The sequence below is a fragment of the Pristis pectinata genome, chromosome 15 (assembly GCF_009764475.1).
Source record: "Pristis pectinata isolate sPriPec2 chromosome 15, sPriPec2.1.pri, whole genome shotgun sequence".
NCBI classification, from domain to species: Eukaryota; Metazoa; Chordata; class Chondrichthyes; order Rhinopristiformes; family Pristidae; genus Pristis; species Pristis pectinata.
This window is the reverse complement of record NC_067419.1, coordinates 49,041,333-49,057,702: the sequence shown is the minus strand read 5'-3', so window position 1 is coordinate 49,057,702 and position 16,370 is coordinate 49,041,333. Positions and strand designations below refer to the sequence as shown.

At 48.0% G+C, this 16,370-nt stretch overlaps 1 protein-coding gene and 1 pseudogene across 2 annotated transcripts in view; one reads left to right on the top strand and one right to left on the bottom strand.

The window, feature by feature from the left end:
- utp20 (UTP20 small subunit processome component) overlaps positions 1–9,936 on the bottom strand; it is a 124,980-nt gene extending 115,044 nt beyond the window's left edge. For both annotated transcript variants that reach the window (XM_052030063.1, XM_052030064.1), the window contains exons 1-3: positions 9,810–9,936; positions 8,322–8,402; positions 2,084–2,150 (exon numbers count right to left, since the gene is read on the bottom strand). In XM_052030063.1, the coding sequence (XP_051886023.1) occupies positions 2,084–2,150; positions 8,322–8,402; positions 9,810–9,917 (256 nt within the window). In that variant the 5' untranslated portion in view covers positions 9,918–9,936. The remainder of the gene's footprint in view (positions 1–2,083; positions 2,151–8,321; positions 8,403–9,809) is intronic.
- Positions 9,937–10,056: 120 nt separating this feature from the next.
- On the top strand, positions 10,057–16,088 carry LOC127578165 (sodium-coupled monocarboxylate transporter 1-like; annotated as a pseudogene).
- Positions 16,089–16,370: the final 282 nt, after the last annotated feature.

The following is a 16,370-nucleotide window of genomic DNA, read 5'->3' as shown; positions in this document are numbered from 1 at the left end:
AGCTCTTGGCCCCGATGCAAATTGGAACAATTTCTCTCTGACCACAGTATGGTAAAACCCTGATTCTGATGGCTTGGCATGTAGCTCAATCGTCAGTTCAGAGTGTGAACCAGAGTGCAAACTGGGTGTGTAGCTGGAACACCAGGGGTCAGGATGATGGGTAGATTTCTGGCTGGGGTTGGGGGTCCAGAACACCAGGGGTCAGGAATGTATGGATGTTTGTGGCTGGAGCAAGGGTCTGGAACGTTTGTATATTTTCTGCTCCCTTTAAAAACTTACTGAGTTCACTGGAAAATCTATTACATTACTACATAACATGAAAAATGTGGAATAAGAGTTTGGGTATTAATAGGAATAACATACAAATAGCCTCATCTGCCAGTCCAGGATCAAAGTCTCAAGGGAGCCTGATTGTGGGCTTTTACTGTAATTGAACTCAATCTGAAATAAAAGAACAAAATGCTAGAAACACTCAGCTGGTCAGGCAGTCTGTGGCGAGAGAAACCCTAATGGTGATTGGGTTGGGTTCTTTACCCTGAATGGTTTATCTTTCTCTCTCCACAGATGCTGCCCCTCCTGCTGAGTGTCTCCAGCATTTTCTGTCTCTTTCCACACTCTTCATAGCTTTAACTATCTCCTCACCAGCTCCTGCTTCAGGAACAACCCTGACTTCTCCAGTCCATCTCTATCAATGAAGTCTCTCATCCCTGGAATCCTAGAATACTACAGTACAGGCCCTCTGGCCCACTATGTTGTGCTGATGTTTTATCCTGATCCAAGATCTATTTAACCCTTCCCTCTCTCATAGCCCCCCCATTTCTCTATCATTCATGTGTCTATCTAAGAGTCTCTTAAATGTTCCTAACATATCTGCCTCCACCACCTCTGCTGGCAGTGTGTTCCATGCACCCACCACTCGTGGGTGGGGGAACACTAACACTAATCCCCCTTATACCTTCCTCCAATCACCTTAAAATTAGATAACCTCTTCTGTACCCTCTGAAGCCTCCCTAAAGTGTAGCACCCAGAACTGGACATAATTCTCCAGTCGTAACTGAAGCAGTGTTTTACAAAGATGCATCACAACTTCCTTGTTCTTGTACTCTACGCCTTCATTGACACATCGTAGGATCTTGTATACTTCATTAACCACTTGCTCAACTTGTCCTGTACTTCCATAGCCCTAGATATTCCAGTTTATGTACCCTTTTAGAATTCTGCTCTCTAGCTTGTATTGCTTTGCATCATTCTTTCCAACATAGTCACCACCTACATTCAGTCTAATCATTAATGTACAATAAATAGCTAGGGTCCCAGAACTAATCCCTGTGGTATACCACTGGCCACAGGGTTCCAATCGCAAGACCACTATCAGCCACCACCCTCTGCTTTCTATTACCAAGCCAACTCTGGATTGAATTTGCCAAATTGCCCTGGACCAAACCTTTTGGGCCAATGTCTACTACAACTTATCCCACCATGGAGATTGAACTGACTAGTCTGTAGTTACTGGGTTTATCACTACACCTTGAGTTGAACAAAGGTGTACATCATAGAACTGTGCCTGCTAGTTCAGATCCCCTCTTCTCATTCTTCAAACTAAACTGTGACACGACATTTCTAAACATTAAATTTCACCTGACACCCACTTGGCCATTCCACAAGCTGTATGTCTTTCCTTGAACTCTTACTATCCTCCTCACAGTTCACTATGCCTCTGTCTTGTGTCATTTTTCAAACTGTGCTCTGAATATTCAAATCCACATCACTTATGGAAACAAAAGCAGGGGTCCTAGTACCAACCCCTGGGGAAAACTCTCCAATACAGGTACATGCACATAGCACCAGCCCTGAATCAACAGATGTTTGGGAGATTTTACCCAGGGCTTCTGCAAGTTCCTCTCTCACTTCCCTCAGCAATCAAACATTCATCCCATCTGGATCAGCTTAAAAAAAAGCTAGAGACAGTGTAGGACAGGAAGTGAATCTTCTCACCAACTGATCCAAAGCAAGCAGCAGTTTCCTCACAAACTTAGCAACGTAAATGTTGGTAACAGAAGGGTGTGAGTAAAGTAAGCCATACCAAAGTGTTCTGTGCAATTCAGTTCTCTCCATTTCTCCAGTCCTTCGTAAAAATAGGTTTCAACCTCCTGAGGAAAAAGTGTAGAATTTAATTTCACTTTTCTAACCGAAGCAGGATAAACAGGATTCACATCACAATCCCAGTGACTTCCTGGAGTTCTGTCCCCAGACTACCTGCCTTATCTGTACTTAAACTTTACTAACTGGTTCACCATCTGAATATGATGGGTCCTTAGATTTTGTAAGGGTCACTACATTAACATGCAAGAGCACTGGTAATATTAGATATCCAGGAATGAATGAAGCAAGAACTTCCAATTCAACAAACCATGCAAAATCCTTCATTCTAAACCAATGAGATTTGTTGTTGTCCCAGCAAGACAATTGGAAACGAAGCCGTGATTGATCAACAAAAAGCTTTCAGACCAAGGCTGAAATGGAGGGAGAGTTCACAATATCAGCAAGAACCTGCCCTGGAGATCAATGTGAAGTTGCTTCAACATCTCAGCCCTGGTCACCATAAAAGCTGCACTGACCCACATCAGAGTTCAGCATCCCACTCCAGACACCTGAGCACCAGGCTGTACTGTCAAGGAGCAGAACTGTAGGACCCCTAAAGGGAATCTTGGTGGGGCGATGACAAGGAAGTACCATGCTACTGCACGGTTACTGTATGATACATGGTTTCAGAGCATGCAAATCAGAATTGGTTGCAACTGTCTACAGAGCCTGTGATCACAAGTCTGAGCAAAACCACAGCTCAGGGACAATGAAAAGGCAAATATTGCTGCAATGATAAAAGTTGAAAATGAAGCTTCCAGGTCTTGACTCCCCTCATGTGATTACATCACAATTCTCTTGCTTCCTGGCTACTATTTTTCTCTCATTTACATACCAAAACAGATCAGCAATTATGTTATTGCGTACTGGAATATCACAGGAAAACAACAGCAGCCATTAAGGGACCTTATGATGCACAAATTTATTCACTGCATTTTCCCACATTACAAAGGACCGAGGGTCAGAACGATACAGCACGGAAACAGCCCAAGTCTGTATCAAGCACCTATTTACACTAATTCTACATTAACCCCATTTTTTTTATTCTCCCTCATTCCCGTCAACTCCCCCAGGTTCTCACATTCACCTACACACCAGTGGCAATTTTTGATGGCCGATTAACCTACCAACTGGAGCACTCAGAAGAAACCCATCACAGGAAGAATGTGCAAACTCCATACAGACAGCACCAGGGGTCAGGATTGAACCTGGGTCTCTGATGCTGTGAGGCAGCAGCTCCAGTGGTTGTGCTGCCTTAACTTCCTTTAAAACCAATGAAACAACATCAACCTGAACATGGAGACACAAGAGATTCTGCAGATGTTAGCATCTGGAGCAACACACAAAGTGCTGGAGGAACTCAGCAGGTCAGGCAGCATCCATGGAGGGAAAGAAACAGTCAACATTTCAGGTCAAGACCCTTCATCATGATTGTTAATTTCCCTCCATAGATGCTGCCTGATCTGCTGAGTTCCTCCAGCATTTTGTGTGTTGTTTCAACCTGGAATATTAATTGATTCTTTTATTCCTAATGCACAATTTGTAAAAAGCTACTAAGGAAAACAAACTAAAATTATTGTGAGAGGACTCTGCCCAATACACCTTGGGCACATCCCTCCCACCATCAGGAGTATCTACAGGAGGCACTGCCTCAAGAAGGCAACATCCATCATCAAAGATCCCCACCATCCGGGCTGTGCCATCTTCTCATACCTCCCATTGGGCAGGAGGTACAGAAGCCTGAAGTCCCACACCACCAGGGTCAGGAACAGCTACTTCCCTTCAACCATTCGGTTCTTGAACCAACCTGCACAACCCTAATCACTATAGTTTAGCAACACTGTGACCACTTTGCACTAAAATTAACATTATTGTTTTTTGTTCTAATTGTGTTCTTTCTTGTGAAAATTGTATTATTTGTTTATCTTGTGAATGCTGCTTATCTGATGCTCTGCGCCTGTGATGCTGCTGCAGGTAAGTTTTTCATTGCACCTGTACACAATGTACTTATGCATCTGACAACAAACTGAATACAAAAGCAGGGGAAGGTTACGTTTCATTTGTGCAGAGATTTGGTGAGACCACATCTGCAGTACTGAGTACAGAAGGGGACTCCCTATTTAAGGAAGTGTATTAAATCTGAGAAGGTTCTGTGGACTATTACTGAGAATGGGCAGGTTATCTTAATAGGAAAGATTGGACAGAGTAGGCTCGTATTCACCAGAATTTAGGAGAGAGAAGGGACGATTGAAACATACAAGATGCTGAGAGGTATTGACAGTGTGGATATGGAGAGGATGTTTCCACTCATAGGAGAATCTTGATCTAGGGATCACTGTTTAAAAGTAAAAGTCACCCATTTAAAACAGATGAGGGGAAATTCTCAAGGTCATGAGTCTTCAAATCTCTCTTCCTCAATGCGTGGTGAAAGCAAAATCCTTGAGTTTTTTTAAAGGCAGGTACTTGACAAGCAAGGGTACGACAGGTTATCATGGGTAGATGGGAATGCAGAGTCAAGGTTACAGTCAGATCAACCACAATCTTATTAAAGATCTCTGGTCAGACCCCACATGGAGTACTGTGCTCAGTTCTGGTTGCCTCACTACAGGAAAGATGTGGAAGCTGTAGAGAGGGTGCAGAGGAGATTTACAAGGATGCTGCCTGGGATGCAGAGCATGCCTCATGAAAGCAGGTTGAGGGAACTCGGCCTTTTCTCCTTGGAGAGATGGAGGATGAGGGGGGACCTGATAGAGGTGTATAAGATGATGAGAGGTATTGATAGGGTAGATGGTCAGGCTTTTCCCCAGGGCTGAAATGGTGGCCACAAGAGGACATAGGTTTAAGGTGCTGGGGAGTAGGGGTAAGTTTTTTACTCAGAGTGGTGAGTGCATGGAATGGGCTGCCGGAAATGGTGGTGAGGCTGATACGATAGGGTCTTTCAAGAGACTGTTAGATCAGTATATGGAGCTGAGTAAAATAGAGGGCTATGGGTAAGCCTAGTAATTTCTAGGGTAGGGACCTGTTCGGCACAGCTTTGTGGGCCGAAGGGCCTGAATTGTGCTGTAATTGTTCTATGTTCTATCACTGCAGGACTGGAGGCCAAGTGGCCTCCTCCTGCTTCTCACTTCTGTATGTATCCCTTCTCCAGTGGTGTCTGATCTAGAACGTTTTGGAACACTATTTCAGATTTCCATCATCTGCAGTATTTTGCTTTCTAACAATCATTAATGTGAAACTTTTCAACAACATCCAGTCATACAGCAACTTTAATATTACAAAATGTCCCAAGGAGCTTGATGGGAATAGAACATAGAACATTACAGCACAGTACAGGCCCTTTGGCCCACAATGTTTTGCCAACCTTTAAACCTACTCTGAGATCAATCTAACCCTTCCATGTGCCTACCTAAGAGTCTCCTAAATGTCCCTAATGTATCTGCCTCTACCAGCACCCCTGGCAGCACATTCCACTGCACCTACCACTCTTGTGTTCAAAACTTACCTGATATCTTCCTCCCCCACCCCTGTAATTTCCTCCAATCACCCTAAAATTATGCCCTTTCCACCCTGGGGAAAAGTCTCTGACTGTCCACTCGATCTGTGCCTCTTGTCTTGTACACCTCTGTCAAGTCACCTCTCATCCTCCTTTGCTCCGAAGAGAAAAGCCCTAGCTCGCTCAACCTATCCTCATAAGACATGCTCTCCAATCCAGGCAGCATCCTGGTAAATCTCCTCTGCACCCTCTCTAAAGCTTCCACATCCTTCCTATAATGAGGCGACCAAAAGTGAACACAATACTCCAAGTGTGGTCTGACCAGAGTTCTATAGATCTGCAACATTACCTCACGGCTCTTGAACTCAATCCCCCGACTAATGAAGGCAACACACCATATGCCACCTTAAACCTATCAACTTGCACGTCTATGGACTTGGACCACAAGGTCCCTCTGTTCCTCCACACTGCTAAGAGTCCTGCCATTAACCTTGTATTCGGCCTTCAAATTCGACCTTCCAAAGTGAATCACTTCAACTTTTCCAGGTTGGACTCCATCTGACACTTCTCAGCCCAGCTTTGCATTCCTAGCAATGTCCCATTGTAACCCTCGACAACCTTCTACACTATCCACAACACCACCAACCTTTGTGTCATCTGCAAGCTTACTAACCCACCCTTCCACTTCCTCATCCAAGTCATTTATAAAAATCATAAAGAGCAGGGTCCCAGAACAGATCCCTGTGGAACACCACTGGTCACTGACCTCCAGGCAGAATATGCTCCATCTACAACCACCCTCTGCCTTCTATGAGCAAGCCAATTCCAAATCCACACAGCCATGTTTCCCTGGATCCCATGCCTCCTGACCTTCTGAATGAGCCTATCATGGGGAACCTTATCAAACGCCTTACTAAAATCCATATACAGCACATCCACTGCTCTACCCTCATCAATGTGTTTTGTCACATCCTCAAAGAATTCAATCAGGCTCGTGAGGCACGACCTGCCCCTCACAAAGCCATGCTGACTGTCCCTAATCAGCCTATGCTTCTCCAAATGCTCATAAATCCTGTCCCTAAGAATTACTTCAAATACTTTGCCCACCACTGAAGTAAGACTCACTGGTCTATAATTCCCAGTGTTATTCCCTACTCCCTTTCTTGAACTCCCTTTACCACCCTCCAATCATCTGGTACTACTCCTGTGGCCAGTGAGGATGCAAAGATCATCGCTAAGGGCTCAGAAATCTCTTCCCTCGCTTCTCGTAATATCCTACCCTGGGGATTTATCTACCCTAATGTTTTTCACAAGTTCCAGCACATCCTCCTTAACATCAATATGTTCTAGCTTATCAGCCTGTTTTACGCTGCCCTCACAAACGTCAAGGTCTCTCACAGGTGAATACTGAAGTAAAGCATTCATTAAGGACCTCCCCTATCTCCTCCAAATCCAGGCACATGTTTCCTCCTCTATCCCTAATTGGTCCTACCTTCATTCTAGTCATCACATATGAGTAGAACGCCTTGGGGTTTTCCTTAATCCTACTCGCCAAGGCCTTCTCATGCCCCCTTCTAGCTCTCCTAAGTCCATTCTTAAGCTCCTTCCTGGCTACCTTGTAACTCTGTTTTTTGGTAACAAGGGTGATGAGAGCCCTGTTTGATCCATGCTTCCTAAACCTTAAGCTTCTTTCTTCCTCTTCACTAGATATTTCACAATCATGGTTCCTTCACCCTATCTTCCTTTTCCTGCCTCAATCCTATCCAGAACCTCCTGCAAGTGATCTCTAAACAACCTCCACATTTCCATTGTGCATTTCCCTGAGTACATCTGCCCCCAATTTACACTCTCAAGTTCCTGCTTAATAACACCATAATTATCCCTCCCCCCAATTAAATAGTTTCCTGTAGTGTCTGCTCCTATCCCTCTCCAAGGCAAGAGTAAAGGTCAGGGAGTTGTCACTGTCTCTGAAATGCTCACCCACTCAGAGATCTGACACCTGACCAGGTTCATTGCCTAGTACCTGATCTAGAATGGCCTCTCCTCCAGGGGCCTGTCTACATATTGTGTCAGAAACCCTTCCTTGACATGCCTAACAAATTCCACCCCATCTAAAAACTTTTGCACTAAGGAGATGCCAATCAATATTAGGGAAGTTGAAATCACCTCTCCAAAATCTGCCTCCCAATCTGTTCCTCAGTGTCTCTGTTGCTATTGGGGGGCTCTATAGAATACTCCCAATAGAATGATCGCTCGCTTCCTATTTCTGACCTCCACCCACACTGACTCAATAGATGATCCCTCCAGGACGTCTTCCCTTTCATATTATTTCTGATTAGCAATTCCACTCCCCCACCTCTCTTACCTCCTTCCCTGTCCTTTTTGAAACATCTAAACCGCGGAACATCCAGCAGCCGTTCCTGCCTTTGTGACAGCCAAGTCTGTAATGGCCACAACATCATAGTTCCATGTACTGACCCATGCTCTAAATTCATCATCCTCATTGTCAAAAAATTGACAATACATTAAACCAGGTTATTAGATCAGAACTGAGGATCAAAGCTTATGCAAAGAAAGTTGTAGTGAAGAATCAGTGAGTTTGTGATCTTTACTCTTCATTGATAAGCCAGAGAGAGACTTTCCCAGGATATCAACAGCCAATGCCATGCACCTGACATCCCCTTACCTCATCATGGCTGTCAATCCTGTCAATCCGGTGGATTATATCGATATTCACATTTGCCAATCGTTCTGAAAAGGTGAGAAACTGGAAACACAGCAAAGTGAAACAATTACATATCTGAGCACCCAGAATTCTTACACATAGAACAGTACGGCACAGGAACAGGCCCCGCTGTGCCAAACACGATGCCAAATTAAACTAATCCATCTGCCTGCACATGATCCATATCCTCCACTCCCTGCATACTCCTGTTTCTCTGAAAGCCTCTTAAACCCCACTATCGTATCTGCTTCCGCTACCACCCCTGGCAACCCGTTCCAGGCACTCTCTGTGTAAAACAAGCACCTGAACATCTCCTTTAAACTTTCCCCCCTCTCACCTTTTGGGGGGGGTGGGGGGGAGGGGATGTGGGGATGGAGGGAGGGGGAGACGGCAGGGGTCCCTGGTGGGACGATCAGAGTTGGGGGGGGGGGGAGAGGGAGGGGGTGGGAGAGGGGTAGGGAGGGGAGGGGGTAGGGGGGAGGGGGTAGGGAGGGGGGGAGGGGGTGGGGGAGGGGGTAGGGGGGGAGGGGGTAGGGGAGGGGGTTGGGAGGGGGTTGGGGAGGGGGTAGGGGAGGGAGGGGGGAGGGAGGAGGGGAGGGAGGAGGGAGGGAGGAGGGGAGGGGGTAGGGAGGAGGGGAGGGGGTAGGGAGGGGGGAGGGGAGGGGGTAGGGAGGGGGGAGGGGAGGGGGGTAGGGAGGGGGGAGGGGGTAGGGAGGGGGGAGGGGAGGGGGTAGGGAGGGGGGAGGGGAGGGGGTAGGGAGGAGGGGAGGGGGTAGGGAGGGGGGAGGGGAGGGGGTGGGGGGGGAGGGTAGGGAGGGGGGAGGGGGTAGGGGGGAGGGGAGGGGGTGGGGGGGGAGGGTAGGGAGGGGGGAGGGGAGGGGGTGGGGGGGGAGGGTAGGGAGGGGGGAGGGGAGGGGGTGGGGGGGGAGGGTAGGGAGGGGGGAGGGGGTAGGGGGGAGGGGAGGGGGTGGGGGGTAGGGAGGGGGGAGGGGGTAGGGGGGAGGGGAGGGGGTGGGGGGTAGGGAGGGGGGAGGGGGTAGGGAGGGGGGAGGGGAGGGGGTGGGGGGGGAGGGTAGGGAGGGGGGGAGGGGGGAGGGGGTAGGGAGGGGAGGGGGTGAGGGGGTGGGGGGAGGGGGTAGGGAGGGGGGTAGGGGAGGGGGTAGGGAGGGAGGAGGGGGGAGGGGGCGGGGAAGGGGGGGGAGGGGGCGGGGAAGGGGGGGGAGGGGGTAGGGAGGAGGGGAAGGGGGGGAGGGGGAAGGGGGCAATGGGAGGGAGGAGGGGAAGGGGGGGAGGGGGAAGGGGGCAATGGGAGGGAGGAGGGGGTAGGGGGAGGGGGTAGGGGCAGGGGGGAGGGGAAGGGGAGGTCAGTCGGGGGGGTGCGGAAAGAGCCCGCGGCGGGAAGCGGGTGAGGAGGGGCCCGTCTCACCCCCCGCGCCTGCCCCCGCTCACCCTGAACGTGTTGGCGGCCCGGTGCCGGCCCCGCCCCAGCCCCGGCCCCGGCGCCGCTGCCGCTCCGTCCCCCATGTCCCGGGCCCCTCGCCGGCCGGGCGCCGCCATCTTCCCGCCGCACCACGTGGGTCCGTCCGGGTGGGGCGGGACCCATCAACACGGGTGACGTAACCCGCACAGAGCCCAATGAGAACGAGCGGAGCCTTAGCGTCACGAAACCGATGACGTCACGCACAGGCGGGGTGTGATGTCACCGAGTAAGCGCTGGGTCAATGGGAGTGCTCGTTATTGGGAGCGGTCAGAGGGTCAGTGAGTGGCCGGAGTCCCTCCCACACCCTCCCGGTGTCCGGTCCCGTCCCCTCCCCGGCACGGTCAGAGGGTCAGTGAGTGGCCGGAGTCCCTCCCACACCCTCCCGGTGTCCAGTCCCGTCCCCTCCCCGGCACGGTCAGAGGGTCAGTGAGTGGCCGGAGTCCCTCCCCACACCCTCCCGGTGTCCGGTCCCCTCCCCTCCCCGGCACGGTCAGAGGGTCAGTGAGTGGCCGGAGTCCCTCCCCACACCCTCCCGGTGTCCGGTCCCCTCCCCTCCCTGGCACAGTCAGGATAATCATATGGTCACTGAATTATCTGGGCAGAGAAGGAGGCCAATCGGCCCCTTTACTCCATGCTGGCTCCTTGTAGAGCAAGCACGCCACTCCCATTGGCCGGTCCTGTTCGCATTAAACCAAAATAATAAATTTCATTATTTTAAATTATTTTAATTATCAGAATCAGATTTATTTTCACTGACTTATATGACGTGAAATGTGTTGTTTTGCGGCAGCAGCACAGGGCAAAGACATAAAATTACTATAAATTACCAAAATAAATAAATAGTGCAAAAGAAGAATGATGAGGCAGTGTTCTCAGGTTCGTGGACCATTAAGAAATCTGATGGCAGAGGGATAGAAGCTGTTCCTGAATCGTTGAGTGTGGGTCTTCAGGCTCCTGTACCTCCTCCTAATAGTCGTAACATGAAGAGGGCATGTCCCAGGTGGTGAGGGTCCTTAGTGATGGTATTGGTTTATTATTGTCACTTGTACTGAGGTACAGTGAAAAACTTATCTTGCACACCGATCGTACAGATCAATTCATTACACAGTGCATTGACGTAACACAGAGATGGAGGCCGCCTTCTTGAGGAACCACCTCTTGAAGACGTCCTCGATGGTGGGGAGGGTTGTGCCCATGATGGCGCTGGCTGAGTCTACAACCCTCTGCAGCCTCTTATGATCCTGCACATTGGAGATTCCAAACCAAGCAGTGATGCAACCAGTCAGAATGCTTTCCACTGTACATCCATAGAAATTAGTAATTATCCTCCCTCAGTGGTGAGGCCAGCATTTATTGTCCAACCCTAAATGCCGCTTGAGATGGTGGGGGTGAGTCGCCTCCTTGACCCTTTGCCGCCCCTCTAGTGAAGGTGCTCCCACAGTGCTGTTGGGGAGGGAGCTCCATGGTTTGGACCCAGTGTCAGTGAAGGGACGGAGATATATTTCCAGCTGAGGATGGTGTGTGATTCCGAAGGGGACTGCAGGGGATGATGTCCACAAGTACCTGCCGTTCTTCTCCTTTTACTCAGTGAAGGTTGCAGATTGTGTCTAAAGGCACATAGTGCTTCCTTTTCCACTGTTTTATGTCTTTGCACTGTACTGCTGCTGCAGAACAACAAATTTCACGTCATGTACGTCAGTGATAGTAAATCTGATTCTGGTTCTGATTCCGTACAGTCAATTCCAGATCCTGGCTCTCTGAGTGAAATGGATTTTTCACACATCCCTCTTGTACCTCTTGACCACACATTGAGCCGGTACAAACTCAATGGGCAGAAGAGCCTCTTTCCATGCTGTAACCATTCTCTAGTTCACTATTAACATAATTTACCTGTGTTTGTACTCTGTGCCTCTATTTACGAATCCCTGGTCCTAGTGAGCTTCCCTCTATCATAAAGCCACAAATGGTAAATTGGTTTATTGTTGTCACTTGTACCGAGGTACAGTGATAAACTTGCCTTGCATACCGTTCGTACAGATCAATTCATTACACAGTGCATTGAGGTGCACTGTGCATTACACAGTGCTTTCAGATGAGCCTTTAAACCAAGATCCTGTCAGCCTTCCCAAGTAGACGTCCGTGATTCCAAGGCTGTACATTGAAGAGTTTCCCCCATAATCTTGGCTAATATTGATCCCTCCTTCAACCTCAGCAAAACCTATCATGTTGGAGATCTCACTGTGGGCAAATTATCTGCCAAATTTCTTACATTACAACTCAAACTGCATTTTAACAAGGCCCTCAATGGGTGTAAACTACTTCTGAACATCCTGAGATCATGAAAAGCACTATAGAAATGCAAGCATTTTTTTAATGATTGGCCGATGGAGAATTTTTTGCCGAACACCCAGCTTTGCCCTTGGCCATGCAGCGGAGGGTATGTGGAGCCACTTTGGTGAATGTTCTGCATTACTGCGTCCAGCTGTTAACAGATGAAATTTGTTCTGTTCATTTCTTCCCTCTCTCAGAATTACAGATTGATGGAGCACCGTAGAAATAATTCGGCCCCACCACACCTGCACCAATTCCATGAGTTATCCAGTTCATCCCACCACCCCCATCCTGCTCTTTCCCCAAACGTTTCCCTCTCAGGCTCCATTTTTGCAGCTTTCTGCTGCTCAATAGTGACCATGAATTGCATGTGTGGGAAATTACTGACGACCAATACATGTGCTCCCAGCCACATCACTGCACCTTGCCCAGACAACGCAGAATGACACAGCACTGTCCATGGGTCAAAATCTCCTTGTTGAACCTACTCCCAAGCCATTTCCTCCATGAGTCTTTTCCATTCATCTCGCACTTAAAATAAGCGGCATGAAAACCTTCATCTCCACTGTTGAAAGTTGAAGTTTGCTGAGAATAGTATGGGTACTTGCTGCCCGTGGGTGGATCATCTCCCACACCTCTGCAAAGGCAGAATGGTCAACATTTCAAGATTCAAAGATATGAAATTACTCTTTCTTCCTTCCATTTCCTTATTCTTCATTTCTTCCTTTTTTTCTTCAAGTCTCTGCTTTTTTAATGTTCCTTGCTCTGTAAGCTGTCTCCTTCTCTCTCTTTTCTTGTTCTGTCTCTGTCCATTTGCCTTTGCCCCCTTCCCGTTATTACCATCGGGGAGGAGGTACAGGAGCCTGAAGACCCACACTCAATGATTCAGGGACAGCTTCTTCCCCTCCGCCATCAGATTTCTGAATGTTCCATGAATCTATGAACACTACCTCGTTATTCCTCTTTTGCATTATTTATTTATTTTTGTAACTGAGAGTAATGTTTACGTATTGCACTGCACTGCTGCTGCAAAACAACACATTTCACATCAGATGTCAGTGATAATAAACCTGATACTGAACTTCAATAACTTCTGAAACAGGATTTGTGAATTAATTGCATTAATGACCCTGATTAGATAAATTATGCATTGTTTTATTTCTGATTTTATACACTGGGATTGTTATTTACGCTCCTGCACTGGCATTGAATCAAGGTCTGTGTCACTTTCCAATCCTGTCATCTGTCAGTTTAATATTAGCTTCTGGTCACTTTCTGTGTGGATTATTCAGACAGTTTACCTTCCCGTTTTCAGTGACACAGATCCACCTCTGGGGCTCCATCATTGTGACTGGAATAGTCTGCACTTTCTACTGCACTTTGGTAAAGTGCAGTAGAGTGATTAAGGGACAGAGAATGGGCAGGATACCAGGAGAAACACAATGACAAGAATGTTTAAAGTTCTCCTTTAAGGCTCCCTGCAGGGAGACAGAGCCTCAGTTCACCAAACACGCAGTCCCCACAATGTGAGTTTAGGTTATGTGTTCGTGTCTCTAAAAGTGGCTGGAACCCATTGTTTGACTCTGCTACTGAACTGCTGCTAGCCTGTGATACTCTGAAGGTGCTGAGGAATCCAAGGTTGAGATCCTGACCTCCGGCGCTGTCAGTGTGAAGTTTGCACATTCTCCCTGTGACTGCATGGGTTTCCCCCCGGGTGCTCCAGTTTCCTCCCACATCCCAAAGACTTGCTAATTGGTTAAATGGGCGCTGTAACATAACTTAGTGTGTAACAAAAAGAATCCAAGGGGAGTTGTTGGGCAAGTGTGAGAAGGAATAAGTTTCAGGGTGCAGGGAAGTAAGGAGAAGGGGAGTTGGACCCCCTAGATCACCACCCAGGGAGAAAATATGGACCTTTCAACTGAATAACCTTCTTCTGATCATTAGAAGCAAAATGTTAAAGAGCCTGTTGAAGGGCTGGAGAGTTGTGGTAATTGTTTAATTTGAAACCTGGGAGACTGAAGAGAGATTTAATTGAAGTGTTTATATGCAGAAGAAGCCTGGACAAGGTAAGGAAGTGGCAGAGAGTCTGTAACCAGGGTCAGTTAGAGTTAGAGACACGAGAGACTGCAGCTGCTGGAATCTGGAACAACACACTGACTGCTGGAGGGACGTCGACCATCCCCCTGCCGTGTGTAGAGGCAGAGGGATGGTCGACGTCTCGGGTCAAGACCCTGTATCAGGACTGCAGATGTGAATTCAATCAATTAGAGTGGAATTGAGGAGAAATGTTCTACCTGAGGGAGTGGTGGTGGTCTGGAACTCACTGCCTGAAGGGATGCTGAAGGCAGAAATCCTCCCCATGGCCAGATGAGCACCCAAATGTCTGTGGTCCTCAGGGTGACAGAACTGGGAAATGGGATTAACCTCAACACCTCCTGTTCAGGCTGGCACAGACAGGTAGGGTTGAATGGCCTCTGTGATTCGACAAGCCCATGAACACTTGTATCTGTTTATTCCAGGAAGGTCTGAAGGCTGTTGTATGAACAGATGTATTCATGGTGATGGGGCTGGTCGCTGTTGTGGTCTGTGCCTCCATACTGGAGGGGGGCTTCAGGAATGTGATTCACGCTGCGTAGTCTGGGGGAAGACATAACTTCTGGAAGTGAGTTTGACAAAGGTATACTTTTACATGTGATTACCTTTCACTAAGGCACTTTGTGATGTGTATTATTACTATTACTGATCGATCTGTGTACACAGCTTCAACCCCAGCCCCCTGCAGAGACACACCTTCTGGACAATCGTAATAGGAGGCACCTTCACTTGGATGGCAGTCTACGGAGTGAATCAGGGGCAGGTGCAGAGATACATTTCTTGCAAGATCCGAAGCCAAAGTGTGAGTAGAGGTTTTATCATTTAGAACATAGAACATAGAACATTACAGCACAGTACAGGCCCTTCGGCTCACAATGCTGTGCCGACATTTTATCCTGCTCTAAGATCTATCTAACCCTTCCCTCCCACATTGCCCTCCATTTTTCTATCATTCATGTGTCTATCTAAGAGTCTCTTAAATGCCCCTAATGTATCTGCCCCCACAACCTCTGCCGGCAGTATGTTCCACGCACCCACCACTCCCTGTGTAAAAATCTTACCCCTGACATCCCCCTTATATCTTCCTCCAATCACCTTAAAATTATTCAGCCTCGTATTAGCCATTTTTGCCCTGGGAAAAAGTCTCTGACTGTCCACTCTATCTGTGCCTCTTATCATCTTGTACACCTCTATCAAGTCACTTCTCATCCTCCTCCTCTCCAAAGAGAAAAGCTCTAGCTCACTCAACCCATGCCTCCTGACTTTCTGAATAAGCCTTCCATAAGGAACCTTATCAAATGCTTTATTGAAATCCATGTACACCACATCCACTGCTCTACCTTCATCAATGTGCTTTGTCACATCCTCAAAGAATTCAATCAGGCTCGTGAGGCATGACCTGCCCCTCACTAAGCCATACTGACTGTCCCTAATCAGCCTATCTTCTCCAAATGCCCATAAATCCTGTCTCTAAGAATCTTCTCCAGTAATTTGTCCACCACTGAAGTAAGATTCACTGGTCTGCAATTCCCAGGGTTATCCCTACCCCCCTTCTTCAACAAAGGAACAACATTTGCCACCCTCCAATCATCTGGCACCACTCCTGTGGCCAGTGAGGATGCAAAGATCTTGAAAGCTTTGAAATCTGGCACATCTCAATTTAAAACTTTCAAACCGGATTTCAACTCCCTCCCTGTCCTCAGGTGTCCAACATCTGTAACCTCCTGCAATCCCTTCTGACTGGAAACAAAGGTGAATGTTGGCAGCCAAAGCTGGCCGCTGGTCAGATGACCCACTGGTCAGATGACCTGCTGATCAGATGACCCATTGGTCAGGTGACCTGTCCCATTCTGTCATGCATGTAATCTTTTGGATGAGATGTTAGACTGACCCATCTGGTCTCTCAGGTGGATGTAGAAAATACCAACACGCCACTTTGGGAGTTCACGTTGGTGTACTGCCCAACAATTATTCTTCAACCAATGTCACTAATAAAATTCTAAACTAATGGTTTAGAGGGTTAAGGGCCAAATGCTGGCAAATTGGACTAGCTTGGATGGGCATCTTGGTCATCATGGACCAGTTGGGCCGAAGGGCCTGTTTCG